This window comes from Arachis stenosperma, chromosome 5, assembly GCF_014773155.1.
Source record: "Arachis stenosperma cultivar V10309 chromosome 5, arast.V10309.gnm1.PFL2, whole genome shotgun sequence".
NCBI classification, from domain to species: domain Eukaryota; kingdom Viridiplantae; phylum Streptophyta; class Magnoliopsida; order Fabales; family Fabaceae; genus Arachis; species Arachis stenosperma.
The window spans coordinates 136,868,186-136,880,636 of NC_080381.1; the positions used below are offsets into that span (position 1 = coordinate 136,868,186).

General features: G+C 38.4%; 1 protein-coding gene across 1 annotated transcript; it reads left to right on the forward strand.

The window, feature by feature from the left end:
• Positions 1-8,071: 8,071 nt before the first annotated feature.
• LOC130981485 (uncharacterized) lies at positions 8,072-8,617 on the forward strand. The gene has a single exon (XM_057905077.1). It carries the CDS (start codon positions 8,072-8,074, stop codon positions 8,615-8,617), a length of 546 nt encoding a protein of 181 aa, XP_057761060.1.
• The last annotated feature ends 3,834 nt before the right edge of the window (positions 8,618-12,451 follow it).

The window sequence follows — 12,451 nt, forward strand, 5'->3', positions numbered from 1 at the left end:
TGTAGCCACTGACAACGGTGATGCCCTACATACAGCTTGCCATGGAAAGGAATAAGGAGGACTGGAAGAGTGAGTAGTGAAGTAGAGTTTCAAGAGGAGCACAACATCTCCATACGCCTATCTGAAATTCTCACTATTGATTTACATAAGTATTTCTATCCTATTTTATTTTCTGTTTATTTTTATTAATCATATTTGATTTTCTAAATTCCATAATTTTATCCTCCTGACTGGGATTTACAAGATGACCATAGCTTGCTTCATACCAATAATCTCTGTGGGATCGACCCTTACTCACGTAAGGTATTACTTGGATGACCCAGTACACTTGCTGGTTAGTTGAACGGAGTTGTGTCCACACATAAGTGCCATAATAATGATTCCATACAACAACAAAGAATACTACATTGATGTGATCACAATTTTGTCCACCACCTCACAAGAATCCCAGAGGATTACTAATCTAGAGCTGCTCATGGAGAAAATGATGAAGAACCAAGAATTGACAACAAAGAACCAAGAAGCTTCCATGAAGAACTTAGAAAGGCAAATTGGACAAATCTCCAAACAGATTTCTGTTGAAAAACCATCAAGCTCACTACCAAGTGACACCATTCCTAACCCAAAGGAAGAATGCAAGGTCGTGCAACTAAGGAGTGGAAGGATGTTGGTGGATAGCAACCAAGGAGCAACCAAGAAACTTATGGAGAATGACAAAGAGCCAACAAAGAATGATGAAGCTAACAACAAGGACATAACAAGCAAGAATGTCCCAGAAAAACTCACAGAGGAAAACAACCAACCAAAGAACTCAAGGAAGGAAAAGCAGATCATGGAAGAACCGATTCCAAGACAACTTCAAGGGGAGAAAAGCTTGACACCCCCACTACCTTATCCTCAAAGATTCCACAAAGAGACAAAGGATCAGCATTTCCACAAATTTCTTGAGACTTTCAAGAAGCTGGAAATCAACATACCTTTGGCTGAGGCATTGGAGCAAATGCCTTTATATGCCAAATTCTTAAAGGAGCTCATCAAAAAGAAAAGAAGTTGGAATGAGAAGGAGACGGTAATGCTCAGTGAGGAATGTAGCGCCGTGCTTCAAAAAGGAATTCCACCAAAGCTTAAAGATCCAGGGAGTTTTGTAGTGTCATGCACCATAGGCAAACTAGCCTTAGACAAAGCTCTCTGTGATCTTGGAGCTAGTATCAACTTAAACCCACCAGGATGTCACTAGTCATGGCCGACAGATCAATCAAGACACCAAATGGAATTATGGAAAATTTGTTAGTGAAGGTTGGAGAGTTTATCTTCCCTGCGGACTTTGTAATCCTAGACACCGACGAGGAAGAAAACAATTCAATCATCTTGGGAAGACCATTTCTAGCAACTGCAAGAGCCATTATAGATGTGGAAAAAGGAGAAATAATTTTCAGAGTACACAATGAGCAAATGATCATAAATGTTTTTAAGTCAATGCAACACCCTCCTGAGCAGGAAGATCATTTGAGAGTGGATATGATAGAGAGCCTGGTGGAAGAAATGTTACACACTAATCAGCATGAGCAAGAAAAAGACAATCAGGAAACAATAGAGGAACACGCAACTGAGATCTCCATTGACAAAGAGGTGGAACCAAGCAAGAAAGAAGAAGTGCAAAAGCAAGAACTGAAGCCATTACCTTCTCATCTCAAATATGCATTTCTTGGCACTTCAGAGAGCTTCCCAGTGATCATTAATTCATCCCTGACAAAGAAAGAAGAAGGAGAGCTTTTTGATATTCTCAGAGCTCACAAGGATGCGTTAGGATGGACCATTGATGATCTGAAAGGCATTAGCCCTGCAGTATGTATGCATAAAATTCTCTTGGAGGACAATTCCAAAGCAGTAATTCAACCTCAGAGAAGACTAAATCCTGCAATGAAGGAAGTCGTCCAAAAGGAAGTAATGAAATTGTGGAATGCAGGAATAATATATCCTATTTCCGATAGCTCATGGATAAGCCCAGTCCAAGTGGTACCAAAGAAGGGTGGAATGACAGTCATTATTAATGAGAGAGGTGAACTCATTCCCACAAGGACTGTGACGGGGTGGAGGATGTGTATTGACTATAGGAGACTGAATGATGCCACACGCAAAGATCACTTCCCACTTCCTTTCATTGATCAGATGCTTGAAAGGTTGGCTGGCCATGCTTATTATTGCTTCCTGGATGGCTATTCTGGGTATAATCAGATAGTGGTAGATCCAAAGGACCAAGAAAAGACTTCATTCACATGCCCAGTTGGAGTTTTCGCTTATAGAAGAATGCCATTCGGACTATGCAATGCCCCAGCCACTTTTCAAAGGTGTATGCTCTCCATTTTCTCAGATATGGTTGAAAAATTTTTAGAGGTTTTCATGGATGACTTCTCTGTTTTTGGTGATAATTTCAATACTTGCCTGAACCATCTAACTCTTGTTTTGAAACGGTGCCAAGAAACTAATTTGGTTTTGAACTGGGAGAAGTGCCATTTCATGGTGCCTGAGGGGATTGTTCTTGGTCATAAAGTTTCAAGAAAAGGGATAGAGGTTGACAAGGTAAAAGTGGAAATAATAGAAAAGCTCCCTCCACCAACTAATGTGAAATCTGTTAGAAGTTTCTTGGGGCATGCAGGATTTTATAGAAGGTTTATCAAGGATTTTTCTAAAATAGCCAAACCTTTGAGTAATCTGTTAATGATTGATAAACCTTTTGTTTTTGATGAAAATTGCCAGCATGCCTTTGAAACTTTAAAACATAAACTCACAACAGCACCAATTATCACACCTCCGGATTGGAACTTACCCTTTGAACTCATGTGCGATGCAAGTGATATTGCAATTGGTGTTGTACTTGGACAAAAGAAGGGAAACTTGCATCATGTCATATATTATGCAAGTAAAGTATTGAATGAGGCTCAAAAAAATTACACAACAACAGAGAAGGAATTGTTAGCTGTAGTCTATGCATTTGATAAGTTTAGATCATACTTGATAGGATCTAAAATTGTAGTTTATACTGATCATGCCGCCCTCAAGTATTTGATGTCAAAGCAGGATGCTAAACCAAGACTTATCAGATGGATACTACTCCTACAAGAGTTTGACATTGAGGTAAGGGATAGGAAAGGCACTGAAAACCGAGTTGCTGATCATTTGTCAAGGCTGCCACAAGAAACAATTCAAAAAGCCTCACAACCTGTGAATGAAAGCTTTCCAGATGAACACCTATTACTGGTTCAACAAACACCATGGTTTGCTGACATAGCAAATTACAAAGTGGGGAGAAAGATACCTCAAGAATTCTCTAAGCAACAAGTGAAGAAGCTAATCAATGAAGCAAGGAAGTTCTTGTGGGATGAACATTTTCTGTTCAAAAGATGTTCTGATGGAATAATGAGGAGATGTGTCCCTGAGAGTGAAATAAGAGATATGTTATGGCATTGCCATGGTTCAGCGTATGGTGGACATTTTGGTCCAGAAAGAACAGCTGCAAAGATATTGCAAAGTGGGTTCTATTGGCTGACTATCTTCAAGGATGCCAGAGAATTTGTCCACCAATGTAATGAATGCCATAGAGTAGGAGGATTGACAAGAAGGAATGAGATGCCGCAGAATTTTATTTTGGAATTAGAATTATTTGATCTATGGGGCATTGATTTCATGGGACCCTTTCCCCCTTCCTATTCCTTCAGATATATCTTGATAGCAGTGGAGTATGTTTCAAAGTGGGTGGAAGCCATAGCCACAACTACTTGTGATGCACAAATTGTCCTTCAATTCCTCAAGAAGCACATTTTCACTAGATATGGGGTACCCAAGGGTCTTATCAGTGATGGTGGTGGTCATTTTTGTAACAAACAAATGGAGAAACTTCTTCATAAATATGGAGTTATTCATAAAGTAGCCACACCATATCACCTTCAGACTAATGGGCAGGCTGAATTAGCAAACAGAGAACTGAAGAAAATCCTAGAGAAAACAGTAGGGAGCACAAGAAAGGATTGGGCTAGGAAGTTGGAAGATGCACTCTGGGCATACAGGACAGCTTTCAAAACTCCCATTGGGAAGTCCCCCTTTCAGCTATTATATGGCAAATCTTGTCATCTCCCTGTAGAGCTTGAACACAAAGCATTTTGGGCTACTAAACTTCTAAACCTTGATTCTGAAGCAGCAGGGGAGAAAAGGTTATTGCAGCTAAATGAGCTGGATGAATTTAGGCTAGAAGCCTATGAAAATACCAAGATATACAAGGAAAAAACCAAGATATGGCATGACAGGAAGATTTTGAAGAAAGAATTCAAACCTGGACAACAAGTACTCTTGTACAACTCAAGACTCAAGATATTCCCTGGCAAGCTTAAGTCTAAGTGGACTGGTCCATATTTAGTAACTAAGGTCTTTCCTTATGGGAGTATTGAATTGCTAGATGAAGCAACAAAAAGTCAATTCACAGCAAATGGTCACAGAGCAAAGCCATACCTAGGAGGACAATGGAACAAGGAAAAAGAGGTTCAGAACCTAAATCCTTCTTGAAGTAAAAACAGAAGATGTCAAGCTAGTGACAATAAAAGAGCGCTTGTTGGGAGGCAACCCAACCTGAGGTAGTTTTCTTTTCATAGCTTTTTCAATAAAGATGTTGAATAATTGGTATGCATTGCAAGGAGCTAAGTTTGGTGTTGCACACCAAAACAATTTAAGGGAGAATGAAGGATTCTAAGTTTGGTGTTCCACCAAAAATCTCACTTAAAAGTACATTCTCACTTCATGCACAATGATAGCTCCAAGCAATCAGACAAATTATTCAACTATTTAACTGCTTTCTAGCTTTGATTCCATAACCTTTAGCAAGGACACAGGGTTTCAAATATGGTTAACTTGTTGCATCTGAGACAGTGGCAAACAATTAAGTTTAGTGTTCCCACACCAAAATAAATCCAAGAGCCACACTCAATCTATGCATACTAACCATACACTTAAGGGCTTGAGAAGCAAGCAACTTTGAGAATTATGCAGGAAATGAGTCAACAATTAAAGATTTTGTGCATCTTAACTCAGAGAAAACACAACAGAAGGAAGAATCAAAGGTCTGCAACTTCAAAGGTTGTATCTGAACTTAATCCTTGCTGCTGTGTATTGTTTTTTTTGAACATGGGAACCATTATATATCCTGCTAAAGTGTTTATTTAGTTGCAAGTGACATTGCTTGATTAAGAATGCTAATCTGCATAATGCTTGTCATTCATTACTTAGCTTGAATTTTGCTTTGTTTCCCATATGCTTGAATAAAAGAGAATTGTTTGAATTGAAAAGTAAATATCCAATGTTGCATAAGTAGAATGGAAGTTAATGGTGGTATATATGTTTGATTAAATGCATAACTCATGAAATAATTGTTGCATAGTATCATTTTCATTTAAGTGAAAGTTAGCTTGCTGTTACAAAGATTCTTATCAATAAAAGAAAAAGCCCTTGGGAACAAAAACAGAAAGAAAAGGAAGAAGAAAAAGCCAAAGTGGCAAGAAAAACAAAGAATAAAGGTTGGACACCAATAGCTTGGACCCTAGGACATATGCCTGTGGTGTTCTTGTACTAAGATATGCTTGGATAAGTAAATTCTAAGGGGTATTTTAAAACCCGGTCACTTAGATCAACTGATTTGGGATGGCCAATTGAAAGTCCACAATAAAGAGCAACTTAGATACAGAACATTTAGTTATCCAAAGAGATGCTGGGCATCAATGATCCTAGGAAGAAGTAGTGAGCCATGTGTCTGTGGTGGAAGATGTTGAGTGAAAAATAAAGCCAAAGGCTACTACTGCAACATTAGACACCAAACCTCCAAAAGAATAAGCTTGTTAAGCATTATAAGAAAGAAAAGTTAGCAAGGGAGTAATTAAAAAGTAAGTCTTATAACAGCAAGTTTAGCAAGCCTTTGAGGAAAGATGTATATTATGTAACAGCAACAATAATTGAGTTATCATTGTCTGCATAAAGACTCCATAAATCAAGTTCTAGTATTTGCCTAATAAGGATATGTTTTCTTTTCTTATTCATTTCATTTTCTCTTAGTTTTGATGCTTGCTTGGGGACAAGCAAGATTTAAGTTTGGTGTTGTGATGACTAGTCATCATATACCCATTTTTCAAGCTAATTTCACTTATTTTATTAGCATTTATGCATTTTCTTGCATCCTAAGTAAGTGATTTGGAGTGAAAATGCATAACTTCTTTAAATCAAACAACCACCATGAAATTAATGTTAACTCATAAGGTTTAAGCTGAATTTAATTGATTTTTAATTGATTTATAAGCCTTGTGAATTTAGTGATACTTTGAGTGGTTGTTTTGGTTTATTGTAGGTGAAGAAAAGAAGAAAAGAGGAAGCGTAGCTTAGAAAGCGTGGCCCAAGGAGAAAAAGGCGTGGTGCATAAAGGAGGAGTGCAAGCATTGGCCTCCACAAGGGCACACTGCCCTCTAGGAGGGCAACATAAGGAAACAAGGCTTGAGAGGCAATTCTGCCCTGCCCACGACAAGGGCAGAGCACAAATTGGTGCCATGAATCAAGAAGAACAAAACATTGCCCTGCCCTCCTCAAGGGCAGTATCGGGCTCACCAAAGGGAGAAATTCAAAGAAAAAGTTCACCATTGCTTGCCACAAGGATCGAACACGGAACCATGAGGAAACAAGAAACTAAGCCTTACTTTGGTGCCATGAAAATCAAAGAAAAGAGGTAGCGTGCGCGTCACACAGGGATCGAACACGGGACTTCAATTTGGAGACATTGCCCTGCCCTCCGCAAGGGCAGGGCAGCATTTTGTTGTGGCACGGCCAGCGCACCAAACTGGCGCACCAAGGCATCACTCGGCAGCACCAGCAGCACGCACAGGCACCATTCTGGCGCGCCAAAAAGTTCTGCCCTGCCCTCCGCAAGGGCAGGGCAGCGTCCTGCACGCACCAACGCATCACACGCACGCACCAATGGGCCAGATGCATCATTTTCTGCCCTGCCCTCCACAATGGCAGGGCAGCCTCCTGGAAACAAATTGTTTTGGGCTACAAATTGAATTAAAAATCCAATTTAATTCATTTCTTCACCAAATCAAAAGCCCATTCAAATCTCAAGATCCAAGAATAGAAAGTGTATAAATAGGAGCTAGTTTGATGTAATTAGAACTTTTACTTTACTTTTGAATTTGGAACCTTCTTTTGAATTTTGGAGATTTCATTGAGAGCTAGGAACTGAGATTTCAGAGAATTGGGGAGGAGAATTGATCTATCTTCTTCCTGGTTCTTGCTTGAGCATTTTTATTTTTCTTGTTTGAGTCTTGGGTGTTAAGAATTGAGGAAATTCTGTCTCAATCTCCACTCAAGAGCTCTTTAATTTCTCTTCTGCATAATTGAGTTCAGTTACATTCCCTTTACTGCTTCTTCTTCAATTTCTTGTTAATTGCTTTGGGAATTTGGATCTGGGAAGGCAATTGAGATCTAGACTTTGCTATCTAGTCTCTGGAGTCCTGAGATCACATTTTCCTTTTGGTTCTTCTGTGAACCTCTGCTGCCATCCCTTTCCATTCTCTGTTTGAATTTTAAGTATTTCTAATTCATCTTCTGCTTTATTACTTGCTGCACTTTAATTTCCATTGTTTAAATTCTGAAATCCCAATCCTCAAACCCCTTTTTCATTCAAGCAATTTATATTTCTTGCACTTTAAGTTACTGCAATTTACATTTCTTGCACTTTAAGTTTCAGTCATTTAATTTCTTGTTTTTTAAGATTCAGTCCTTTTACTTTCAGTTCCTTTTAATTTCTGCAATTCTTCCCTTCCCCCTTTACATTTCCTGTTGTTTAATTGCTGTTGGATACAAAACACTCAACCAATACTTGGTTCGCTTGACTAAATCAACCACTAAACTAAAATTGCTCAATCCTTCAATCCCTGTGGGATCGACCTCACTCATGTGAGTTATTATTACTTGATGCGACCCGGTACACTTGCCGGTGAGTTTTGTGTCGGATCGTTTTCCGCACATCACACTTCTACAGTGTATGAGTTCTGATGACTACTCATCCTCAAGTGAGGATGAAAACACTAGGGAAGAGCAAGTTGCTCGATACCTTGGAGCTCTTATGAGGCTGAATGCCAAGATATTTGGTACTAAGCCCTTGGAGGAAGAACATCCACTGCTTACCAAAGAACTCCATGCTTTGGTTCAAAAAGAGCTACCTCAGAAGCTTTCAGATCCTAAACGCTTTTTGATTCCTTGCACCGTAGGCAACATGACCTTTGATAAGGCTCTGTGTGACCTAGGATCAAGCAATAACCTCATGCCACTCTCTGTAATGGAGAAGCTGGGAATCCTTGAAGTACAAGCTGCACACATCTCATTAGAGATGGCAGACAAGACCATGAAGAAGCCATATGGCTTAGTGAAGGATGTCTTTGTTAAAGTTGAAAACCACTACGTCCTTGCAAACTTCATAGTCTTGGACATTGGAGAGGATGAGGATGACTGTGTCATCTTTGGAAGACCCTTTTTAGCTACTACAAAAGCCTTGATTAATGTAGCTAAAGGAGAAATGGTTTTCCAATAAGAAAAGGACTATATCTTATTCAAGATGTCCAATCTCAATTCTCCCTCTGATAAGAATGAGACAACTGTGCAATACCTAGTGTGCCAACCCTCTCTTTCTGTGTAGAGCTTTACAGAGCTCCCAGACATCAATTCTAAGTTTGGTGTTGGGCAACCCTCAACAAGCTCTAAGCACAAAGGTACTAAAAAGAAAGTACCTAAAGGTTGGAGGGACAAGAACGTTCCTACTGAAGACCTCTCACCTGGCATGAGAGTTGTCTTCACTAAGAAGCCAGTCTTACCACACACAGTGAGCCGTGTCCTATCTCTAGAGCATGTAGAGCTCATTCATGAGAGAACAGGCAGGAAATTCACTATTAGGGGAAAATATCTGAGCCCATACTCACTTCCGTAAGGAGCTAAAGGTCAAGCTAATGACATTAAAAGAGTGCTTGTTAGGAGGCAACCCAACTTTACTCAACCATATTTATTTTATTTCATTTTATTTTTCTTTTAGTTATTAGAGTCATGATCATATGCAACATTCAGTCAAGAGATATAATTCACAGCAGTGAAAATAAAACACTCCGGATAGAGTTTCAAAGTTGAACGCCAGTGAGGAAGCCCTCACTGGGCGTTCAACGCCCCAAGAGTGTAGCATTGCTGGCGTTGAATGCCAGCCAGGGAGCAGCCCCTCGGCGTTCAAACACTAGTGCAGAGAAGCAGGGAATCTGGATTCCCTAGCCTCTCAGGACTTGTGTGTCCCACAGCATCCCCACCTACCCCACCTACCCCACTTACTTTCATACTTTCCCACACACACTTCCCTAAAAACCCTAACTCAATCACATCCATTCCATTTCTCCAAACCATCATAACTCCCACTGAAGAACGGAATTCTCGCGCGATCCAGAATTTTCATAAATAAATTTCCGTTGTAAGTATAGCTTCTAGACCGACAAGAATTCCTTTCTTACAAACGTTTTAGTTGTCACAAGTAACAAACCAATAAAATTTATAAACCGAAGTATTCAAACCTCGGGTCGTCTTCTCAAGGAATTGTAGGGAAGAATATTTTACTATTGGTTATGGAAAACAGTGTTTTTTGGGTTTTAAGAAGGTTTGAGCAAGAGAAATAAATTGCAGGAATTAATAAATCAATAACTGTAAATCTCTTGGCAAGGTATGAAAACCAGAGTTCCTATCCTAGTTATCCTTATCAGATGTGATGAGAATTGGGTTTTAATCCCACTTAGTTATCCTTTATTAAATAAAAGAAAGTCAAGTGGACTAATTAAATTGATCCTCAAGTCTTAGTCAACTTTTAGAGCAATCCAAATTAATTATCAATCTGCCAATTTCAACCACTACTGAGTTTGATAACTCAAGTATTACCAATTAATTAACCAAAACCAAAAAGGAAAATAAATCATAAAGAAAGCAGAACAATCATGAGTCTGAAATACCTCAAATTATATTAACTAAGAAAATCATAACATGAATGGTCCATAAGCCAATTGGGCAACATAAGTCAAATACACATAAAAGCATCAGAGTAAATAAGAGTATAAGAGAAACATAAATTATTGAACCTAATATGAAGAAACAATCTCAATGACTAAAAGAAATCCTAAATCCTTTAAGAGGAATCCTAATCCTAATCCTAAGACCTAAGAGAAAGGAGAGAGCCTCTCTCTCTAGAATCTACATCTAAAACATAAAATTATGATTAATGATTGAATGAATGATTCTGCTCCACTCCCAGCCTCTAATATGTGTTTTTTGGGCCGAGAATTGGGTCAAAAACAGCCCAGAAATCGCTAATTGCAAAATCTGATACGTACAGGTCGCGGCTCATGCACGCTTGGCCGATGGGCTTTTTTGCCAATGTGCGCGTGCACGTGCTTTGCACGTGCGCGTCCTTAAACGCCAAGTCAACTATGGCAAATTATATATTTTTGTGAATCTCTGGATATTAGCTTTCCAACGCAACTGGAACCGCCTCATTTGTACCTCTGTAGCTCAAGTTATGATCATTTGAGTACGAAGAGGTCAGGCTGGACAGCTTAGCAATTTCTTCAGTTTCTTGTGTTCCTTCTACTTTTGCATGCTTTCTTTCCATCCTCTAAGCCATTCCTGCCCTGTAATCTCTGAAATCACTTAACACACATATCATGGCATCGAATGGTAATAAGAGAGGATTAAACATAGCAAAATTAAAGCCCAAAGAAGCATGTTTTCAATCATAGCACAAAATCTGAAAGGAAAACGTAAACTCATGAAATTAGTATGAATATGTGTATGAAAGATTGATAAAATCCACTCAATTAAGCACAAGATAAACCATAAAATAGTGGTTTATCAACCTCCCCGCACTTAAACATTAGCATGTCCTCATGCTAAGCTCAAGAAAAGCTATAAAGGAGTGAAGAGGAATGATAGAGAGTATGCAATGCAACCTATCTGTGTGAATGCAACTACTTGCAAAATGATTCTACCTACTTGGTGAAAAAGTAAATAAATCTTTCAAGAACAAATATGAACTGGGTTTCACTAATTTAAATCGCAAAATAAAGTACAAATGGCTTGCAAGAAGAAAATAGATCATGAAAGCAGGGAACAAGGAATCGAGCATCAAACCCTCACTGGAGGTGTATACACTCTAATCACTCAAGTGTTTGAGGTTCGATTCTATCAATTCTCTACTAACCTTGCTTTCTAAGGCTTGCTCTTCATCTAACAATCAACAAAAATTAATGCACAGATACACATATCAAGAGGTCTTTTAAGGGTTGTAATAGGGTTAGGGTCAAGGTAGGATTGTATTTGGCCAAGTGGACTAAAATCTGAATCCTTAATTAACATAAACTTTCCACCTAACTTAGACAATCCATGTAATCACAATACAAGATCTAACTGCCCATTAACTATGTTTATCACATATTCATGCATCCTAAATTTAAGTCAACTCATATGCATTGATATTATTACTTTACTTGGGGCATTTTGTCCCCTTTTATTATTTGCTCTTTTTTCTTTCTATTTTTCTCTCTCCTTTTTTTTTGAGTCTGAAATGCATATGATTAAAGTATTGAATGCAATAATATGTGCTCAACTATTATTTTGTACATTTTCACAAAAATATACAACACCCAATTACTCAAACCAAATATTTTCAAACCCAACTTCCCCACACTTAAATCATGAGCACTTTTACTAGTCTAAGCTAACCAAGGATTCAAATTAAGGACATTATTATTTTCCGCTTAGAGTTAATGATGTGCTAAAATAAAGAACAAAGGAGTAAAAATAGGCTCAAATTAGTTTGTAAAGGATAATGAAAGGTAAGGCCATATGGGTATGTAAGCTTAGTGAAACAAGGCCTCAATCATATAAGTGCATGCATACATCAAATAATGGAAATATAGAATTAAGCAAGACAAAGATCACAATTTTAGAAAGAAAAATACACACCAAAAATAAAATATTGGTTGATAAGATGCAACCAATCAAATAGGCTCAAAATCTCACTGGTTTTGTGTGTTCGAGCTCTAAACCATGTTCTAAAATAGTATTCCTTCAAACAAGTTTTTCAAAAAGTTTTTAATTTAAATTAGTGAAATACTATAAAAAGTTTTCCTGAAAAGAAAATATTACTTCAATCAAGTAATGGTAATATATGCACAAAATCAAACAAACATGCAATCAAACATGCAAATGCAACAATGAAAAACAAAAATTGCTATTGAGAAGAAAGTGACTAACCCACGGAGATCGGTATCGACCTCCCCACACTTAAAGGTTGCACCGTCCTCGGTGCATGCAAAGCTGTGCGGGTGGGCGGGAGTTGTGGTTC

Coding starts and splice junctions, on each gene's coding strand:
- LOC130981485 (XM_057905077.1), top strand. CDS start 8,072: ATGAGTTCTGATGACTACTCATCCTCAAGTGAGGATGAAAACACTAGG.